The following is a 23,398-nucleotide window of genomic DNA, read 5'->3' as shown; positions in this document are numbered from 1 at the left end:
GACAAAAATAAATAATTACCATTGTTAATTAATTAAACAGTGAATAATTCACAGCAGTGTTCTGAATATTTTCTAAATGTGAAGAGAGCCACCTTCAGCACTGCACACTGTCGAAATGTAGCAACACTGGGGTTATAAAGTGACCTGAGGCAAAGCTAAGCTGTGTGAACAAAAAAGTGTTGAAGTGTCTTCTTTGTTCTCCTGTATTAGCATTATTGGCTATTTTTGTTTCTGCAGGGTGTGTGTTAGTATGAGCCTGCTCCTCACTGAAGCAGTGCTGTAAATGTGATCTCCATATCACCCACCACATGACTTGCAGCTTTGTGTCAACCAGGGTACAACTTTCCATCAGTCACACTCAATCTTATCTCCCAGCATCTTCTATTCCTGACTCAAGGGGCTGTTACACATGCCTCCCCTGAGTGTGAGCGCTGCATCAGGTATTAAATCATAAACACATCACTGTTGGGGCAACAAGCAAACCCATACATGTCTAGACAAGCTGTGACTCACCCAGAATGACACTGCATTGGTACTAGGTTTTACCTTTGGCAGTATAAATTCTTCTGCAATGACTACATTTTTATTACCTCTATCATATATTGAATTGATCTTCCTAATAAAATGTATGCTAATCAAGTGAATTATGACATTAGCAAAAATAACTGAAGCAGTTTTCTGTTTAGAATTTTTTTAATTTTTTAAAGGAGGAATGTAAAATGTGAATAAAGAAATTATTTACAATGCCCGTGCATTATAATTTAGTGTGTACATTTCACACAATTGGGTGAAGCTAACATTCCTTAAAGAATATTTTACTCTAGAGTAGAGTAGACTGTCTTTTATCAGAAATGATCCAACACATCATATGCATAAAGCCAGTTACGAACCAAACCAAAGGGATATTTCTCTTTGATGAAGGAAAATGTCATGCTCACACAAATTCACATCTAAAATATTTTGTTATTTATTATGATAATTACAAATGACCAGTGAGAGGACGCGCCTTTCTGTTTACAGTAGGATTAGTATGACTAATGAAACATTCTTAGGGGTCGCAGTGGAGCTTGAGGGCAGCGAGTGGTTGGAACAACATTTGTTTTATTGTCCTGTAAGAAAAACTGACATAATGCACATAATGTCTATTCTCTCTACCTACATCCAAACCACAAACTTTCTATCTGGGAAACAAACACACTGAAGAACAACAATGTTCACAATTAGCCATTCATGCTGACAGAAATGCACCTGTTCTTAGTCAAACATTCAAGTCAGTATTGTACATATATTATTTTTATGAGTAATTAGTCAGTATATGTTAACAGTATGTATCAGAAAATAGTTTTCAATACAAAAAATAAAGCCTCAGTTACATCGAAAAATCTAACTATTATTTGAAAACAAAATACTTTGCAATTAAAGTATCTACAAAGACATTCACACGCACAATACAAAGAGTACCTTGCACAAAATAGTCTGAAACAATTAATCAAAATTCTATTGACAAACTGTGCATACACATTGGAGTTCATGCAATCATTCTGTCAAAAAGACACTATAATAAAAATGCTGTAATAGTTATAGCATGGGTTCCTGATTTATGTGACATCTACTCGTCTTTCCAGCTTCATTCAAGAAAAATAACTAATTTGAATGACAGCGCATATGACTGGAATCTCACATATTGTCAAAAACACTTATTTCACTGAAGGCACAGTTTGTGTATTTTTAAAATTCTTCGTTAAATCTAATATAAATCAACATAATGAACTGGAAAGGAAAACATGCTAGGGCCATACAGTGACTCTTCAAGGCTGGTTTAGTAGATATTCCACTGTTTTACAGCACACACATGCATAATGTTTATCAAAAAAGAATAAACTAAGTGTAAAGGGTACACACATTCCCACTCAGTCTCAAACATCCATTTACAATATAGTTCCCTGTTCCTGTGCCCACCCATTAGTCACGCCATATAGCATTGCATTCGTACACATCTCTTATACATCTCACTGATACACTTTCCAGTCTTACAAAAATATAGCACTTGAGAATACACATATATTTATCAACAGGTCTGTGTTAATAAAATTGCCCGTAGTACTCTGACCATTGCCTGAATTTAATATTGCGTGTTTCCTTTGAATTGTGAAATACTAAAAATGATACTGTTGGTACAAGGCACCACTGTACCATATCAAATTACAATAGCAGAAAGCATGTACAAATTGAGTGGCTATATTACATCATATCAGATCAGAAAATCCATATGCAATGATGACAATAGGCTACTGCAATTCTGGAAAATCAAATAGCTATGGCCTGTGTTTATATTGGTTAGGATAGTTTTATATCTATCCTTCTCAGCTTTCTCCCAATAGGTATTTGAATATGCAGCTCTCACTGAAAGCCTTCAAAATCAAGTTACATTCACCAGCTTTAAGTTAAAACCACCACAACTCACAACCTTTCAATTTGTTTTGTTAACACTGTGAGAGCGTTGCTGTGTCTGTTTGCTGGTGGCTCTTAGCTGTGATTCGCTGAGATCATAGGGGACTGCTTTCGGCATGGTGCTATTGTTATTAACAATGACACACCACTGCTGCGATGAAAATTATTATTACATGTGTTTGAGCAAATTAAATTTGATGAACGAATGAAGTGACTAACCACACCACCCTGGTCCATATCACATTCCATTCAAGTTAGTTAGTTACAGTTGGCTTAGAACCTTCACTAAGGGCAACCACATTAACACCAATACACAAACTGGATAGAAGCACCCAGAGTGACCCGGAAGGAGTCCATCCTTGGGCGACCCAGTTAGGCTTGTATGAGCACAGTCAGAGTCAGAGTCTGAGCATTAGGGGGTGCCACATAAGTGAATATCAACCATCACTTGTTGACAGGCATCCATCAGTAACTGCATGCATGTTACAAAAAAAAATAGAAATGGGCTTAAATCCATGAGGAAAGGAAAGCACATCCATTTATTTGGGGATAAATCTAAAGGGGCATTCTTCTTAAGTAAGTTCCTTTGTGTTACGTTCAATCAAATGTAACACATGTATGGCTTCCATTTTTATATCATTTGTACATCTGGTGATTCTGTGTCTGAAAGTATAGTGTAAGGTTGGCTGGCTGTATTGCTTGAGAAGAGTTTTTATTCCTCCTTTGCCAGCTCGTTTTAGTAGCAACAGTATAACAACAGTAGTTATGTTTTAAACGGTCATGTCAGCAAAGTCTGGTCTTGTGTATCCTTTCTGTAAAAACAGGAGAGGGAGCGAAAGACAATGGTTAGTAGGTGGATAAACAAGGTACAAAGGTCAGAGACAGCAATGGTAAAAATGTGCTTTTGTTTGGTTATTCAAAGCACCGGATCACATCACGCGCTTCAGTCAAAAGGGGATAATATGCCAGAATATGCCTTTCACAAACGCACTGCCGGTGATACTCACACGCCTGCAAAAATAAAACAAGTGCATTTGCACAACTTTTGATAACACATCCAATTCTGAGGATATGAGTAAGCGTAACAACAAAAGGTACAGTAACACAGAAATATGAAGCGAAACAGACAGTAGAATGGACAGATTAGGCACAACTGGTGAAAAGCAGAAACAGATCTGTTTCTGGAGGAAACAGGCATGAGGGGAAAAGGCAGACACAGTTGGGCTGTTGAGACTTGTTTGTCAGGATAAACCTGAGAAAGTGACAGAGAGGTGGGGCTGGAGAGATTTGCCAGGACACGCCCTGCCATGGAGAGATTTGTATGTGCGTGCTATTCTGTGAATTTCTGGCGCCTGGATTTTTTGTTCTCAGGCCAAGCTGCCTGAGGGAGGGTGACTGCCACTACATAAGGGTGTACTTTCATGTGCCCGTAACAAAATGGATCATCAAGCTCATGTTTTGGTATATAACTTGTGGTTTGGTATATACCTTGGTTTAGGATACGTTTTAAGTACATATGTCAGAAGTTATGTGAATAAGTTACAATCTGAAAATGAAAACCATAACTTGTCTGGAGCCAACAGATATAAATCTAATCTCTAAACACTAAACTGCAACTGATGTTCCATTCAGTCATTCATCCAAGCACAATAATTGCTGGATGTAATACAGATAATTGCTTGCAAATCTGAAGTTACCAGAAATATTTCAGGAATGTTTCAAATTTGCCTTGAAAGACCTGAAAAGACATTTCACCTCATAATTTTACCTCACACTGTCTCATATGTTCTTAAATATTTAAATGTTAAAAGGTAATATACCTGTTGTATTCTAATGACAGCAATAAGTTAACTAATTTCTTTAAAAATATGAATGCATATACATTTTCATGTAAAATTTGTTTTGTCATCCACAATGAATAGAGAACCACTGTGGTTTGCATTTAGCTCTGGGAAAATTGTATTTTATTGTGAGACTGTGATCCTGTTATCCTCTGACCAGACCCTAAATTAGGTCCCAATGTTTGAACCTTTAATGTGTACTTTGTGTATTTACATTTTTAACTTCTGTCATTATATTTATTTCAATCTCTCATCCTATTGGCATCATCTTGCTGGTCTGTGGTTAGAATCTTTTTAATTCCTCACTCAGTTATTCTGCAACTTTTTAACAACAGTATGCAATTTCTTCACGACAGTGACTTCACAGTGCAGCCTACAAACCATACTGAGAATTGAACCATAACTAATATTTAAATTTATATTTGTTTATATAAATGAGATAATTCTCTGTGTACAGAGCCTCTCCTTAAAGGGATCTGAAGTCCCGATCCCTTTAAGAGCAGAGTCCCATAATCAGCAGTTCCTCTTTGCTGTTTCTCGGACCACATCCCTCACCTGTTTGTAGTCCCTGTATAGCTTCTTGTACTGAAACATATTGCAGAGCACTGTTGAAGCTGCTTTGGCTGCCTTCAGTTTCCCAGGGCTGAGTGAGTAAAGAGAAACACCAGGTTAGGAAACCTGCACAGCAACCTGACCAGCGACACCTTCAATGACAACCCATCTACGCTGAGTGCTTCATGGTTAATACTGAAATATTTTCCCTCTGGTTTTATCATAATAATTAGGGCAGATACAATCGTTTCTTCTAGAAAAACAATATCTTTGATGAGACACACTTACTGTATGACACAATCTCATGTTCACTCATTGGAACATTGGAATATTCTTAACCCAGCACCACTGAACTACTTTCTGGTAGCAGGCAGAGGCATGACAAAGGCAAAAGAAAGCTGGCAGCTCAGTTGTAATCAACCTGCTATACTTCACATAGTAACCCATATTTTAATCTGCACCTTTAAGACTGCGGTACTGCAGCCATAAAATACCCCATCCTGTCTAGGGTTACATCCTTCAACCATGCCAATGTTTTGCTGAATCAGTATGTTGGGTGCCTGTATGGAAAAAAAGCCTGTTCAATGCCAAAGGCCACACAGGTGAGTGCTGACCAGCCCTGCTCCGTCTCTCCCAGCCTACCTATTGTCACGGGAGTTCTTGATGCTCATCAGCTTTGGCAGTCCATCAAAATAGGTTATATCTCGGGCGGCCAACATGCTGCCTATGACCAGGTTGTTGAGGGCCCCACAGATGTTGACCACCACATCGCTGGATGGCTCCTTCTGGTGACCATCGTTAGGCAGCTTGGACACCAGGTTACTCACCACCTTGGTTGCTGGAGACAGACAAATCTCATAGTCAACAGTGTGCTTTCAAAAAGAGGTACAGGCATGCCTGCCTGCCCATACCAAAAATACATAATGCTGAAAAGAATAACAAAATATATTTGAAAATATATTACTCAGTTTAAAGTATCTAAACTTTATATCTGTAGAAAATAAAATAACCCAAAATTTGTGTATTTTTGAATAAAAAAGTGTTTGGAAAATGTAGAAATGCATGGTAATTATCATGTATTGTATAGTTTATTGTATATGTTATGTCTATGAATGAAACAATTAATATTAGACATATTTATGCAATACATTTCCAGAAATTAAATAAAATAAATGCAATTTCTTGTAAGGCATACACAGTGAGCGCCATAATGTTTGGGACAAAAATATAGTTTTTCTTGACATGGCTCCATATTCACAATTTTAGATTTTCTATCAAACAATTCACATGCGGTTAAAGTGCACATTCTTAGCTTTTATTTTAGGATATTTTTACACATTTTGATTTCCCCATGTAGAAATGACAGCACTTTTTATAAACAGTCCCCTGAAACATTTCAGGGCATCATAACGTTTGGAACAAATAGTGTCACAGGTGTTTCTGATTAGTCAAGTGTCTTCAATTGCTTTCTTAGTGCCGGAATAAGAGAGATGTCAGCATCTAGTTTTGATTATGGCTTTCTGATTTCCTTTAGAGTTTGTTATTAACGTTTGTCAGCATGAAGACCAGGGTTGTGCCAATGAAAGTCAAGAAAGCCATTATGAGGCTGAGAAAAAAGAAAGAAAAAAAAACGGTCAGAGCCATAAGCCAAACCTTAGGCCAAGCAACATCACCAATCTAGAAAATCATTAAGAAGAAAGAGCTTGGAAATCAGGAAGAGCCTGCTAAGGCAAGGAAGACTTCTTTGTCCCAAAGTTATGATGCCCTAAAATGGGGGGACCATTTATAAAAAGTGCTGCAATTTCTACATGTATAAACAATAAAAAACCAAAATGTATAAACAAGTATCTTTAAATAAAAGCTGAGAGCATTTTAACCACATGTGAATTGTTTAATTGCATATCTAAATTTGTGGAGTACAGAGCCAAATCAAGAAAATAATATGTCTTTGTCCCAAACATTATGGTGTTCATTGTATAAGATCATACATTGGAAATTACATTTTTTTGATTGGGGTCCAGAGAGACACGTTATGGCTAATATCCACTCAATGGAGTGTTCATACCCATGTCATTCTTGTCTCTGGCATGGCGGGATAGGTTCCTCAGGAAGCCTGTTAGCGAGCGCAGCTCCAGGTCACTGTGACTACGCAGGAGGTCGATCACCACGGGCAACATGCGCTCTTGCTCCATAGCAACCCGGCTCAAAACTGACGCCCACTTAAAGAGGGAGAAAGCCAAACACAATCGGCTGACTAACACACTAAGAGAGCTCCTGTTATTCAGAACATTACTAAGCACTTGATGGCCACTAAATGAGGTAGAGAGGTCCTGCTAATCACAACACTGTTCTATGTTTAGCACTGACTTACACACACAGACTGTGAGAGAGAGAGGGAGGGAGAGAGAGATTGAGAGAGAGAGACCCTCAGTGACCCTCACTGTGGGAAGAGAGGCGTCATATCTTTACCACTTTTCCCACTGTGAAGGGGGGCTGCCGATGACACACACCGTAAAAAACAATATTTTTACCATAAAATGTTAGTAAATATTTACAGGAATGTACAAGATTTCAAAACACTGTCAAAGGCACATAGAATAATGGCAATAAGCAATAACCCATAATTTTAACAGCAATCCCATAAAATAAAAATATTTAACAACAGGATTTATACAGTTTTTTCCCCCTTATCAAATAGTTTTTCACTGGAAACATTACCGTCAGTCCTTTCACCCTTTTTTATGGGATATTTTTTTTCTAATTAATTTTGTGCACATACTGTGTTGTGTACTGTATATCAATCAATCAATCGAACTTTATTTGTATAGCACATTTCATACAGTAAGTGCAACTCAATGCACTTCACAGGAAATAATTGCAAAGAATAATTAAAATAATTAAAAAGAAAAGAAAGGAACAAACAAATAATAATAATAATAATAATAATAATAATAATAATAATAATTAAATAAATAAATAAATAAATAAATAAATAAATAAATAAATAAATAAATAAATAAAAGCAATGCAAAAACCTAGGTAAAAGCAATGCCAAAAAGGTGTGTCTTAAGACTTCTTTTAAAAATGTCCACAGATTCAGAAACCCATAGATCCTCCGGCAGGCTGTTCCAAAGGCTAGGACCATAATAGCTCAAAGCTGCCTCTCCATGCCTTTTTGTTCTAGCCTTTGGAACAGTTAAGAGACCAGTGTCAGAGGATCTAAGGGTTCTGCCGGGCACATGCCTAAAAAGCATTTCGGATAAATAGGCAGGTACATTGCCATTTAGTGATTTAAAAACCAATATATAAAAAGATGACAAAATGACTCATAGAGCAGTCACTATAACATAATGTCCTAAGACACACTGTTGCCCATAGAGACATTGATTAACAGGTAGCGGTAGAATGCCGAGTCTCTTATTCACAATTCTTCTGGATGATGGACAGAAATATGTGGGTAGAGCCTAGGTCACTCCAGGAGCTTACTAACACAAGACAGAATGGGAGGGGGTTTTCTGACCAGATGTTTATGTTAATGCGTAAACGTTTATCCAGCAGTTACACATTTTCAAAAAAAATTATAAAATATGTAATGTTTTATTTTGTGATTCCATATTATTTTAGCCATATTTTGAATATAATTTCTTGCACCACATTTCTTTAACAGACATAAACTCTGGATTATGAACTACTCCCAAGCTTGGGAAATACTTGCTACAAGGTGCTAGGGGCTACACAAGCTGCACTACTAGGTGCTGCACTTTAGTGGTGACAGCGATGGACTGACTGAATTATTGACAGGTTCAGGCCGAGCCTCTGGGCCTTGTAAGGGGAGAGGGGAATGCTTAAATGATTTACAGGGTCTGGCAGGGTCCTACCCTCTTCTCGCCAGCGGTGATATTCTGCAGGGCTCCGGCAGCAGCCTCGCGGGTGGTGGTGTTGATCTCGCAGCGCTGCAGCACGCGGTTGTAAAGCCCCACAATCTGGGGGTGCCACAGCCACTCCTGGCCCTTGGGCTGCCTAGCCACCTCGGTGAATGTGGACAGGTCCTGGTTCTGCCGCTGTGGAGGGGAGAGGGAAGGTGAGCTGTCACACACCCATCAGAAAAACATGCGCGTCCTGCATGCTTCTCCATGTCAAATCAATGGCGTCAAGCCATTTCAGAAGAGTTCTCCGCACTGCCAAACTAACTCATCGGTGGCTCTGATATTTTTATTGATATGGATGCCATGTAATTCACCATGTTCCGTTCTTAATTCTGTGTATTGCTTCTGCTGCAAAGACATATATAATTTCTTAGAGGACAAAAACCTGAAATTAAATTTTTTTTGAATCTATCAATATTAAGTTCTGAACACAACTTTCTGTAACACACTTCAACCAGTCTTTCTACGCCTAATTTATGTTAGCCAACTGCACGTGTTTTCACTTTCACATTCTGCAGATAAACAAAGAAAATGGCATCTGATTTAGGGCAGATGTATTCCGAGCTGGTGGCTAACAGACACATACATCTTTGGCTTTCTTGCTCTTGGGTGTGAAGCAGCCAATTGCTTCGTAATTTCCGCTGTCCTGCCCCCTGGTGGGGCCCTCCAGTCTCTGTAGGATAGAGGGTTGTATCTCACTGTACAGCTGATAGGACAGGTTCCTTAGGACACACACAGCATTCTCAACCCCCTAGAATAAAAACACACAGAGCAGAAAACTGGGTCAGATCGATTTAGAGCACAAAGCAGTCATTATGGCTCACTGGGCAGCCATTTGAGCACAATGGACAACCATTGTGACCCACTGGGAATCAGTCTTTGTGAAGGATCAGATCTGAACCCCTGAAGCAATGCAAACAATGAGGATAACTGCCTTTATAACTGATGATATGACATGACATGTCATGTATTGGGCTGACCTTGTCCTCCATCTTGCCCTCCGCCAGGGAGTTCTGGATGTAGCCCACCAGTGCGTCCACCAGGCCTGCTGTCCCACGCATCTGGTCCCGTGTCTTTTCGTTCACAGAGCTCAGGTTCCTGACAGATAGGACCACAGAAACATAGAATCAGCAGGGTAAGTGTGTCACACTATTCACTTCTGCTTCTGTCTCCCAACCGTTAAAGGCTTAGCATTTGATGGCACAATTTGATGTATCTTAGGTATTTTCATGAGGGGCCATGACATATGACTATACCCTGGCAGTGGATGTTCTGCCTTGAGCACTTTTCAGGAACATCAAAATATATGAATGCAAATATAAGCACATAAAACACAATACACAAGCACATTAAACCCCTCTTACAAACCCAGACCTCCAGTTGTTCGGAAGCAGAGAGGACAGAAGGAACACAGGAGGTGATCAGGTAATCAGACCAAAGAATCTGTGATTACACCTGAAGAGAGAAGTACAGCATAGAGAAAAGGCAACTGTGAAAGTGAGAGGAAATAAAAGTCAGTTACACCAGATGCCTAAGGCTAGAAGAGAAAAGGAATTCATTAACAGACAGAGGAAGGTGTGGGGGCATTTAAGGGGGTGTGTGCTGGTACCTGAGGCAACCTGTTGTGTTGTAGAAGATGTCAGCCTCAGAGGGAGACTGCTGGATCACCTCAGATCCTCCACTGCCTGACAGGGGAATCAGTATCTTCTCCGTCAGCTGGGGCAGTGTCTCTCTGGCCAGCTTCTCTTTCAGGCTGTCTTTTGAGGATAGATTCCACAGAATCCCTGCAGAGTGAGTTAGAGGAGTAAAGAGACAGAAAAAGGAAGGATAGAAAAAGAAAGAGACAGAGAGAAAGAGGCAGGGTTTTGTGGCTTTTTTGTCTAGTTGGGCATTCATCCTTCCCTTAAGTGCCTTTGAATCTGAAACCAGAAACTCCAAAACGTAATTTGACACTGAGTCTTCCCTGGTCTCTGAAAACTTCCAAGGCATACTCTGATATTCCCTAGATGCTGCTTTGATGTGTATAATCACAGTGTAATGGAGGTTGGCTGTTCAATCACAAATAAATCCCCAAAAACCAGGGCCAACCACACCTCTCCCACAAAAAGACCAGGCCAATAAAAGCCACGCAGTGCCAAACTTGACTAAACCGATCGTGTCCTGTGAGCCACTCACATTACGAGTGTGCCCAGTCATCGCAAATCTAGTTTGAGCAGGCACACAAAATGACTATGCATGACTCATGCAATGTTGCCAAATGAACAAGTGGAGGCAACCATGCAGAATGCCCCCTGCCCCCCTGCCCAATCCCACTCCCACAGGTATTGTAGAAACAGCAAACTCTATTAAGCTTCTGCATTATGAGAAAGGCTGTTGTGTAGGGGCTGCATAATTGCTAAAATTAACTGTAATACAAATGTAACCTTGTTGTGTCTGTCATAATTTGCTTTCAGCACCAACGGAGTTTCTGTAAGGTTTCTAGAATGTCAATGTAGGGTTTAAACCAGCTTATTACTAAGAACAGGGGAACAACACTCTGTGGATCAGCTAACTTAAAAATGAGAAAAGAATAATAAACTAGCTCATGGCTTAACGTTTTCTATTTGACCTGTCCGCACATAAATCTTCTGAGCTGGTTTCCCAGGGACAAGTGGAGCTCTGTCAAGGCCCAGGAATCTCAAGGACTGTTTACTCTCAGTGAGGTGATAGTGGAGCACGCACATACTGCTGCACAAAGGCTGTAAGCAAAGGCTGCCACTGGCTTAAAGCTCTCTGTGTTCACACATTACACAACTACCCCGTTAGAAGTATATACTACAATACAATATTACACAATTTAATTAGCACATGAAAATCCGCACACAGACACACACTTTCTTTGGATTCTCTTCTTTAAAAGTGAAAATAAACCTGTGTAAAACATTAATCAGCTTGCAGATGTAATAAATGTAATAAACCTTCAAGAGCAGGGTTTGCAAGTTCAATTCCAACAACAGCTCACACTGTTTTGGTGCATAGTTCTTGGGTCTATTTAATGTGACATAAAATCATTTAGCGCAGCATCTAGTGCAGACATGTCTGGGAAATTTTTCCTTGATACCTCCTTGATCTTCTGCTTGATTGAGTCTCAGATTGCATATTCTGTCTTTTAAACTCTCAATGTAATTACTGTTGTTAACAAGCTATCATGCGGAAAAACGCCTTTGTAGAGGCATATTTCTTTCCAAATTGGCGCTTCATGATTGGACTCTATAATTCCAGCTATAAGTGGGTTTTTATAGAGGCAGGGTGGATGGGTGAGGGGTTTCATTACCGGTGATGTTTTTGTGGAGCTCGTCATCCTGCTCCTTCAGCGCAGCGATGAGCAGAGGAATCCCTCCCGCCTCAATCAGCGCTGCCTTGTTGTCCATATTCTCATAGATGATGTTGCGCATGGCACCTGTGGCGTAGCGTTGCACTTCCTGGTTCTCACTCGTGAAGAGCTGCACGAGCATGGGGATGCCCTTCAGGAGCCGCACCTAGGAGCCATTCAGACACAAGCCAATGTCAAGGCTGCTGGAGGTAACCTCACCTATCAGAATCATTGCCATATGACCCTATGGTCTAGGTTGACAAGCTGGTTGTGTGAGTTAAGTCTGGTAACGTTTTGGGAATATGATTTGCTAATAAACCAATGGGCAGTTTCTTATTCTGACAAATCATGATGTGTAGGTAGGGTTGGTTCCGATTCAAGCCAACTGAACCAATGACTAAGCTTCCTACTGGATAAAATCAGCAAGATCTTTAGCAAATTAGATTTCTAGAAACTCTCATAGCTGAAACTTCCCTTTCCAGAAGTTACAGAGAGAGACCACAGTACATGACTCCTTTCTGATGGAGTTAGTTAATTACCTCAAACAGTAATCCACTCAACCCACTTTTTTTGTTGTGATTGATCCCTTACTACATTTCTGTTGCACTCATTCTACTGCTACTTCACACCAGGCCAGCCAGCAAAGGATGGGCTCTCCCTCTATAGTCGGGTTCCTGCCGACATTCCTTCCCAGCGGGGAGTTTTTCCTTGCCTCCTTTTGAGGGTTTTTCTCCCCACATGCTAATTTGGGGGTTGAGGCCTGGTTTTTTCTTGGTTCTTTTGCTTTTTTCTGCCACTCTGTAAAGCATCTTTGAGACAGTTTTCTGTATATATGTATAGGAACATTTGATGCCATGTATTCTAGGTGATCCTGTAATCCTTAATACTGAAAAAGTCCAGACGTAGCCTGGTGTGGCCCATTAGGCTGAATAAGGATTCGCTATACTGTATCATGGAAGGCAACTGATTAAATTAATTTTAACTATTAAATGCTACAACAATGAACACATTTTAAGGCAAGAGCTAAAATTATTTAAAGCTCGTTTCCTGACAAATCAAGCCAGATACCCATGGTAATTAGCCAGTAGTCTGAGTTATTTCACAAGCCAAATATTTTTTAACCATGGACAACAAATTCTTTGCTAAGTGTCTATATAGACAATTTAAATTATAATTGGTGGTTGGCTATGTTTGCTTGAGTTACTGAGATGTTTGTTTCAATACAAAACATATCTCTTTAAGCTGAATAGTAATGTTCCAACATGTGAGTTATTTATTAGCCAACTCATTCCCGCCTACAGATCAAACAGACAGGAACAAGCAGCACCTGAACCTTAAGCCTCTGAACACGCACGCACATAGACACACCTATCCTGCTCAACACACAATGGTTACACTGGCACTCTGTTCTTCATTGATTTACATATTTGACTGTTGTTCAATGTGTTAGAAATGGGCAGTTATTATACTAAAATAACTTATAAGTATATTTTGTGTTTTTATAAATTTACGTTTTTGGTTCTCCATATTAATCTTACCAGTCAGTGTTTTAATTAATGAATAGAACAGAGTTTCCTGAATTGACTGAACTATAATGGAACTGACCCCAACACTGTAAATAGCCAAATAATGACCCAAGGTGTATCCTTCACTGTACTGGTCCACAGGATCAAATTATTTCAGCTGGCTACAGTATGTAATGATGCATACCTCATGCAATATTGTTCACATATAAGGCAATTATATATATATGATAGCTTTTCTGTTTACATCCATCTCATATCTTCAGAAAGTACATATGAGATAGCTCATAATAATTGTTCAAAATATCCATTGAGCCACATATTTTCAGTTATAAATACAAAAACTAATTATTTCATTACATCTGCTTCTCACAGCAGTCACATGTCCATCCATCCAGAAAATTAAGGTTAAACTTATTTTACAGCTCCTTATTTCACCAATGCTGTGAAGGTACATAGCTCTCAAATGACACAAAGGGTCATATTTACTAAGGATTTGCAGGGCTTTCATAGATGCTTTTATAGATGCTAATAATTTAAAATATTTACTAAGGTTTTGTACCGGAGGTTTGCACTGGGAAAACGAGAGAAATGCGCACATCTCTAAAATGAGCATGTTTGCTTAATGCACATGTATTTTAGAGTGTTCTCATGTTAGACCGCAAAAATATGGGAGGAGAGAATGGAAATTTATGCATATTACCTGCTAGACGTGATTTATCATGGCTGGTGTCCGTAGCAGCAAAGGTAATTGCATCTGTTTTTTTAAGTGGGAGTTAACTTCTCTCTGGCACAAGATCAGCATGGCCATTCATAAGAGAAGACATTGTCGGTGTGTTATATCAGGGGAGAGTCGCCATAAATGTAAGAGTTTTTGGATTTTGCTCTTTTATTCAGAAAATATTTAACCTACTATGATCTTTTTTTTTACTTTTACTGTACCTGAACATTGGCACACACGAAACTTTGTAACTTACCGTGAAGTGAGTCCAAATAGATGAGGAAACCTGCTTTTGTTTGAATCTGAAGACCCAGATAGGCTTTTACAAAGCAAATAGCTGACCATACAGACCAATCTAGTATGTGCTTATTATAAATCCCGATGACCAGGTAGCTATTTCTTTTTCATTATTCACTTGCAGCATGTAGAAGATGAGGCATATGATGTCAAAATAACAAGCAAAGTAGCGGAACACAATTAACATTAAACACTGAACTAACTTAAAAAGTCAAACACATGAGTAAAATGAAGATGAAAGATACATCCTACAGATGAGCTGGATGATGCGCTAGAATACACTCTGAAAACTATACTATACTAACATTTCAAGTTCTCCCTGGCTAACTTTTAATAATTATTTAGCTTTGGAAGCCATTTGATCCCATATTTAAACATCAATTTAATTTTGAAATGGAAAAAATAGTGAAAAAAAATAGTTTTTTAATATCAGAAGTATTCAGTTTTCAGAAGTCCAGTTATACCTTTCCATCAGTGTTTCTGCAAGTACAGAATTGGGACTTTAGTACAGCCTACTAAAGAAAAATACATCTTTCACTGTTACAATACATGCAGAAATTATATACTTCAATGTATCTTGTTGATACAAGTAAGACACAGGCAACGCACCAAATGTGCTCCTTGTGCACTTTGTTATTCTCAATGAATTCCAAAATATTGAAAAAAAAACACATTGCTGCATTGTATGGACATATTATGGAGGTATTTGTAGAATACTATCTGTTTGCTGATTACCAGACTTTTCCTGCGTAACCATTTTCCCTCACTGACTGAGCTCTGCATTTTCCTGCATTGAAATGAGGCTGACTCCACATTCAAATTCAGCTGACAAGTGCCCCCATGTTATAAACAAGCTCTGACCCTGCATGGTGGACAAAGCCACTCCCTGGTGATTGCACAGCAAGTTCTCATTATGCTTCTGTAATAGTGTATGGTCCTTAAATGTCAGTAGTACCAGGCCTGAATCATATATTAATTTGGAATACTTTATATGTAAATAAAATATTAAACCTCTTCGGGACCTCCCTGAGAATTTTCAAAATGCATGTTAATAACCAATTAATTAAATATTGGTCTGAATAGTGATAAAAAAGAGATTTAAATGATCATTAATTTGAAGAAATAGTATTGGAGTCAAAAAAGGTTAAAGCATTTCAAATAATTATTTGGCCCAGGCATAATGAGTACACAGCAAGCTGATTGCTGTGGCTCATTAGGTTCCCTGAAATGAATTACAGAATAGTTCATAAAGATTTCTGAATGGTGTTTTGCTATAATAACCACAAATATTTATTGACATACTAGTGCAATGATAACAAGTTGGTACATTAGGAAGTGTTAGGTCACTGGCTTAAGGATTACATAAGTGGTAGTGGTGAACGGGGTGGTGTCTCAAATTTTCTTTAAAACAATGACTGCATGAAACGAATGCAAGATTTAAATCACCAATTGTGTTTCCAATGATCTGTTTCTTCCAGAAACTAACAAAACATGAATTAAAAATAAGGCCTGATGTATATAATAAGGTGAGAATTATGTGTTTACCTGATTTTTGGCATCATTGTTATGGTAGCATTCATGCTGGATGTAGGCTGCTCCTTGCACCTGTAGGCCTGTTTCCTGTGTGGACAGGTAATTGACAGCAGTGGGCATGTCCATACTGCTGAGTCTGCATATCGACGAGAAACAGAAAGTGAGAAATTTAGCAGGATGACTCCATAGCCAGACTCACACAGTCACTCACATACTCTGCTCTATGGCAAAGATTTCATTTCTCTGATCGCAGACTGCAGCAATGTCTAGGCTTTGGTTGAATTTCATTTCAGTAACTGAAATTCAGTTAATCAATTGAAAAATACTACAATGTTCTATAGTATATTTTTGATTAATTGAATTTCAAATAATTTCCTGGATTATTTCAACAAACGTGATATTATTAGCATTGCATGACTTTGTGTTTGTTACAATTGTTATTTAGCAGATTATTTATTTACAATATATTAATAGTTTTAATAGTAAGACAGCATACTGTAATAAAAATGACTAATAAGACAAAAAAAATAGTTAAAGTCTGAAAGAATCTAGCTGTAGGGCTGTATTGAGAATATTGTGATATGCCCATTGTTTCCAGACACATACAGTACAGTGAGCTCCATGTTTTTTCTTGATTGGGTTCCATTTGTACTCCACAATTTAAATGTAATCTTAGATGTTTGAGATCAAACAACTCCCATGTGGTTAATGTGCAGATTTTATTAAAGTTTATGAAATTTTATTTTTATACATTTAAGTTTCACCATGTGGAAATAAACAGCACTTTTTTATACATAGACCCCCCATTTCAGGGCACCACAATGTTTGGTACAAATGGCTTCACAGGAGTTTCTGATTAGTCAGGTATGTTCAATTGCTTCCTTAGTGCAGGTATAACAGAGCATTCAGTACTTTCTAGTCTTGATTCTAGGCTTTTGATTGCCTTTGTTATTGTTGTTTGTCAGTGTGAGGAGTTGTGCCAAAGAAATTCAAGGAAGCCATTATGAGGCTGAGAAATAAAAAACTGAACAGTCAAAGACGTAGGACAAAGGCTTACCAAAATCAACAGTTTGGAACATCATTACGAAGAAAATAGCACAGGTGAGCTCATTAATCACAAAGGAAATGATAGGCTAAGGAAAACCTCTACAGTTCACGACTGAAGAATTCTCACCATAATGAAAAAAATCCACAAATACCTGTCCAACAGATCAAAAAACTCTTCAGGAGGCAGGTCTGGATGTGTCAGTGACTCTCTACAGAAGGCTTCAGGAACAGAACTACAGAGGCTACACTGTAAGATGCAAGCCACTAGTCAGCCACAAAAACAGGATGGCCTGGTTACAGATAATAAGCACCAGAAAGAGCCTGCAGAGCTCCAGAAAACTGTTGTTTTGGATAGATAAGACCAATATTCACTTGTATCAGAGTGATGGCAATAGCAAAGTGTGGAGGCCAAAAGGAACTGCCCACGATCAAATGCAGCCCCCTCATCTGTGAAACATGGCAGTGGGGGCGTTATGGTTTGGGCATGTACGGCTGCCACAGGTACTGGCTCACATGTCTTCATTGATTTTTTTAACTGCTGATAACAACATCAGAACTAATTATGTACAGAAGCTTTTTATCAAACAAATGCCTCCAAACTCTTGCTTACAGCAAGACAACAATCCCATAAGTACTGCTAGAGCAACCAAGGTATTTTTCAAAGCAAAAAACTGGACACTTCTTGACTGGCAAAGTCATTCACCTGATCTGAATCCAATTGACCATGTGCTTCATATGCTGAAGAGAAAATTTAAGGGAACTAGCCCCCAAAACAAACAGGGACTGAAGATATCTGCAATACAGGCCTGGCAGAGCATCAACCGAGAAGATACTCAGCACCTGGTGAAAGTCTATGGGTCACAAACCTCAAGCAGTCATTGCATGCAAAGGATGTGTCAAAGTACTAAACATGACTACTTTCTTTTACATAGCATTAATATGTCACAAACATTATGGTGTCATGAAAATGGGGGGTTATGTATAAAAAGTGCTGTAAGTAATGTAATATAAAATACCCTCAATTAAAAGCTGAGAATGTGTATTTTAACCGGATGTTAATTGTTTAATTACAAATCTAAAATTGTGGAGTACAGAGCCAAATAAATAAAATGTCTTTGTCCCCAACATTACGGCGCCATGACTTTCTCAGGTGTGGCCTTTGGGTTAATTTTGCACTTTTACCCTGCTGTACTCACTCACCCCTGCAAACAAAATTTTGAATGACTGAATTTAAAGGAGGCGTCAAATCAGAACTGCTACAGAACGACATTTCTAACGTTTCTAATACTGCGGTTGTGGCTGTGTTTTTTCTGTGTGAAAGTCAGCCTGTTCATTTTCTCTGGCACCACACCTAGACCGGTTCTACCACTGATACTGCCTGAAAAATTTGCAGAAGAGTTATTTAGCTCTTGTCCACAAGGGAATGATACTGAACAGATTCTTCAACAAAACTTAGTTTAGAAGACAAGGGATTCACATATTTAGACAACATCAACTGTCCTTTAAAATATTATACCCAGTTTTAACAATCTTCAATATAATCACCATACATTAAACCATTCAATCTTTAAACATATGTTAGTAGCAATTACGCAAACCTAAATTAAATTAGGCATTCACATTTTACCATGTGACTGTTTCCACTGGAAGGAAAAAAGAATGTGAACAGACATGACATCAACGGTGACGTTAACTGTACACTTCACCAAGCAGTGTGAACACACTTAACGTTGAAAAGTAACCTACTTTAAAAATGTTACTAAGTTATGTTTTTTGACCCAAAGCAATATATTAATATATACTGATGCAGTATATGGAATTATAATTGAGTGTAAACATCTACATGATGCCATTTTTAAGGTTTCCATGTGTATTATCTAAATGACAGCTCTCTAATTTTAAAATCATATGATTGACATATTCTTTGTCATATTCTATTTTTCTTCAGACACACTGTGAAAAAGCCGGGCAAACCCATCTCCACATATTTTAGGGTGATTAATGGGGTGTCATGCTTCAGCAATTCCACACATGACATGTGAGTATGATGGGAATCTAGCATGCAGGCCTGTGTGTCTGTGATTTCTCCGAGGGTGCAGCTATGACTTTGGGTCTCTGGGTGTGCTCGCAGTGCCAAAGAGTGCCACTTTAACTCTCAAGACCTCCCAAATTGAGAATCAAGCACTGTACATGTTTCGAAATTGAAAAAGACTCTATAAATACAACAGTTTATTATTATTATTATTATTATTATTATTATTAATAATAATAATAATAATAATAATAACAACAACAATAGTATTGCTACTAATACTACTAAAAATAATAACAATAATAATGTGTGTAAACTTTATGATGCCTGTTATTGTGAACATTATTGTGATTCCTGTGATTTGGCGATTACTCACCCACTGAGATTTCCCATGCTGTCGATCATCTGGCTGTCAAACACATCTTCACCCTTGCCCACGCTGCGTAAGCTCTTGACAGACATGGCACGGTGGATGGAGGGCGCTTGCTGAATGAAGCCCTGGGACCCCCCCATCATCATCCCCCCACCGTAGCTGCTGCTACCGCTGGAGAACTGGTGCTGCAGAGTTCCCACCCCCGACACAGACCCCATGCTCATGCGATTGCGGTTGGCAATACGGTTGATGGTTCGGTGGGCAGGGCCCTTGAAGGATTGGTACTGCTGGGCCATCTCCATTTCTCCGCCCCCTCCCCCACGTGCCAGGGTCCCACTTAGAGAGCGCCGCATGGAGACGGGGCCAGACACCGACCCGGATGTTTGCCGGGCCTGTGTGTAGCCGTTGCTGACGGCATAGGAGGACTGGCGCTGATAGGTGGCATCACGGTCGGACAGCAGGCTGCCCTCGCTGCCTTCCTGCCCCTGCCCCTGCCCCATCCAGGCTGCCACGTGCGACGGGTGCTGGTTGTGGAGGCGCAGGGAGCGCACTGACAGGGTCTCGGGTTCCTGCCGGCTCATGGTTCGAGTCATCACCTGCTTGTAGCTCTGCTGGCCACCGCCCAGGCGTATGTCATCGTGGTGAAAAGCCCCACCCCCAAGGCTGACCTTATGACGAGGGCCCATCTCCACGGCCGAGCGCGAGGAGAAGCCCGCAGTGTGCTGGGACATCCGAGGCATCTGATGAGACAAGGACAAAAGGGATCCATGAGCATCAACGGCTGAACTCAACACTGGTTCCAGCATTTGTAGTCTTTCCAAACAGACAAGAGACAATGGGAATTATTCATTTGGCACATAATAACAGATGGATTCAAATATTTTTCTACACTTTACTGAACTACTGATTACTGGTCTGGTGTATTGTAACCAATTAAATACTCGCAAAAAGCGCAAAGCCCGCCTTCTGGTCATATTGGTAGGCTAAATTACACCAGGCAAGATCAATAGAGCCCAGAAAAGTATTTGAATCAAAAACAAATATTTGACCCAGGTCTGGTGTGCAGTCATCTTTGCTGCAAGTGTGAAGTCTGTTAAACAAGGTCACTACGGAGAGCCAAGGACTGTTATCTAAGAAACTGTCAGTATTTAACCAAGCAATCATGTATTTGTTTTAATAATTAAATATTATTCAGCAAAAGCTTAATACATATTTGAAAATAAAGACTGTAAATTATAACTAAGTACAATACTGTAATTTCCTTTTTTGATAAGTTCTTTCCTCACAATTCCACTGCAGTGAGCCTTCAATGTTTAATTACCTAATGCTCGCCTCACTATGTGACCCAGCCCTGTTCTCATAGGAGAACAGTCTTGAGGTTGGACTTCAGCTTCTAAACACAGACATGAAAGGCTCTTGTGAAATACCATACTGCTGGTGCAAAGGAGTAGCCATACAGTTCCTAACTGCAAAATAACTGTGGCACCCACCACTGCATCTAGTGAAATTTGTTCAATAATACGTGTTGAAATTCAATACATACATTGTACATCTAAATATTGCAAAATGCTGTATGAATAACATGGATAAACAGAAAAAGAATTACCAACTCATACATGCATTGATTTATTTTTTCTGTACAATTAGAAAGCAAAGTACATAGCCTGTGGAAATAAGCTTTGTAAAATACTAAAAACTCGTAAAATAGATAATCCAGTTAGTTCATTATGCTTCTCAATAAATTGACAGACAAAGAATAAAAAGTACAAATTCTAAGGCACTTCATTTCCATTAACAGAACATAAAGACAATGGTTCCACACCTGGACATAGCATTTTAATTTCCACTGCATTGCATCTTACTTACAGAAAGTAGTCATCTAACGCTAGTCAATTTGTACACCTCAGTAACTTTAATTGGAGGACACTTGACCAGCAACAGTATATCTAAATCAAGACCAGCAATAAAACAGGATGTGGAAGACAGCAGGACGTGAAGTCATACTCACCGCCATGGTCCTACCAACAGTATACATTTGGGACTTGGAGCTGAATCCTGGGCTGTAAGTTGAATATTTCATCGTCTGGGAGCCACCATACTCTAAGACCAGAAAGATAAACAATAACGTCTGATATCAACAACCCACCCCATAAGCTCCACTTTTAACTTCACAACTCCATGCTCCTGGGAACACAAGCACGTCCACCACATCTAATTTTATGGTTGAGTAAATAACTTTGGGAAACTGCCTGTAAAAACATTGTATCTGTACATATTGTCTTCAGTATGAGACAAAATATTCATAATTTTCACAGAAAAACCATTCTAACTTATGAGACAGGAAATAACGGAATGCAAATAATGGTCAAATAGCAAATCAATAGGCAAGAACAAGCCAAAATAAAGCTGAAATTTCAAGGATGTCAAGAACTGTAAGCAAATCGATGTATAATACTATCTATGGTGTTTCACAGCCAAACTAAAATACAATTTACTTTCCTTGTCTAGTCAGTCACAACCCTCCATAGTATTTTGCCAGACTTTGACCTCAAGCAGTCCTGTCTGATTATTTAGTTTAACGAGTCATTGCACCCAAGGCCAACATTACAGATTTATCATAATCTGAGTGTTGAAAAAAGGGAAACTGAAGATTTTACTGTTTACTGATACCAGCCAGTGAAACCAAAGCTTATGTGTGTATTTACTCATTTCTGTAATGCACGGTAGAAAGTACAAAACTTTCTCTACATGACATTGACAGTAATAATTATCTTAAGTATGTTAATCATATAGACACTGGAAAATCCATGAAGATTACTGACAATTTTAAAAGAAACTATTTTCACTGACATTCAGAATAATTTTTTTTTTTTTTTCATATTATTGTAATGATTTGGCAAGAAACATTTTTCATAGTAGTAGTGTTTTCAAATCTAATGGGTTCCTAAAAATATTGAAGTATTTTAAACACATATTAGGCCCAGGTCTGGTCTGGTCAGCTAGTCCACATTAGTCACTCTGCAATCCACAACAATTCACTAAACTAAGCATTCATGCTACGCATTAAAGAAAGCGGCACATTAATAATGGATTGTTACGAGACCAAATACAATGACTCAAGGTCAGGAGAACAGGGCTCGGACATGGGAGTCATGTGGCACTCAAGATATGCTGGTGGTGGGGAGGGGGTAGGAAAGTGAGCTGTGATGTTTGCATTTCTACAGCTGACTTCCCATTCTTCTGCTGAAACACAGAACTACATAGCTTTCTGAACTATGTACAGAACTGTACATAGCTTTGGGATCCCTGTACCAGCAGGTTTTTAAGAGATCTTATAAATTAATCTAACAAGCCTATTATTGCTTATTTCAACCACCTATTTGCCCTATGGAAAGCATACACTTTGGTGCTTTGAAAAACTGACATGTTACAGTTCTCCCGGGCAATGGAAACTTAAGTCAAATTCTGGACTCTAAAACAAAAGCGCACAGAATGTGGAAAATAAATGTATATAAATTCAGCCCAGCCTTGGCTGTCGGGCATGTTTTGTTGTAAAGCAAACTATAATAAGTTACAACTGCATTGTAGAGAGAAAGAGCGAAAGGCAGACATGTTTTATGACAGACAATGAACAGATGGTTGACGGGTCAAAGCAGCAAAAGGTTGCGTGAGACTGAGCATTAGAAAAAGACCTGTACAATGTACAGTACAGACTTCATTACAAAATCCAGTGTAGAGTGTGATAACTCT

At 38.9% G+C, this 23,398-nt stretch overlaps 1 protein-coding gene across 1 annotated transcript in view; it reads right to left on the bottom strand.

Moving 5' to 3' along the window:
* Positions 1-943: 943 nt before the first annotated feature.
* The window catches only part of LOC118227873 (plakophilin-3-like), a 29,231-nt gene continuing 6,776 nt past the window's right edge, over positions 944-23,398 (bottom strand). Inside the window, exons 2-13 of the mRNA XM_035418860.1 lie at positions 21,657-21,748; positions 19,652-20,388; positions 16,209-16,332; positions 12,084-12,288; positions 10,380-10,554; positions 9,751-9,868; positions 9,357-9,521; positions 8,723-8,905; positions 6,910-7,063; positions 5,487-5,682; positions 4,848-4,935; positions 944-3,263 (exon numbers count right to left, since the gene is read on the bottom strand). Of these exons, the coding sequence (XP_035274751.1) occupies positions 3,222-3,263; positions 4,848-4,935; positions 5,487-5,682; positions 6,910-7,063; positions 8,723-8,905; positions 9,357-9,521; positions 9,751-9,868; positions 10,380-10,554; positions 12,084-12,288; positions 16,209-16,332; positions 19,652-20,388; positions 21,657-21,748 (2,279 nt within the window). The 3' untranslated portion in view covers positions 944-3,221. The remainder of the gene's footprint in view (positions 3,264-4,847; positions 4,936-5,486; positions 5,683-6,909; positions 7,064-8,722; positions 8,906-9,356; positions 9,522-9,750; positions 9,869-10,379; positions 10,555-12,083; positions 12,289-16,208; positions 16,333-19,651; positions 20,389-21,656; positions 21,749-23,398) is intronic.

This window comes from Anguilla anguilla, chromosome 5 (assembly GCF_013347855.1).
Source record: "Anguilla anguilla isolate fAngAng1 chromosome 5, fAngAng1.pri, whole genome shotgun sequence".
Taxonomy (NCBI): Eukaryota; Metazoa; Chordata; class Actinopteri; order Anguilliformes; family Anguillidae; genus Anguilla; species Anguilla anguilla.
This window is presented reverse-complemented; position numbering and strand designations above follow the sequence as displayed.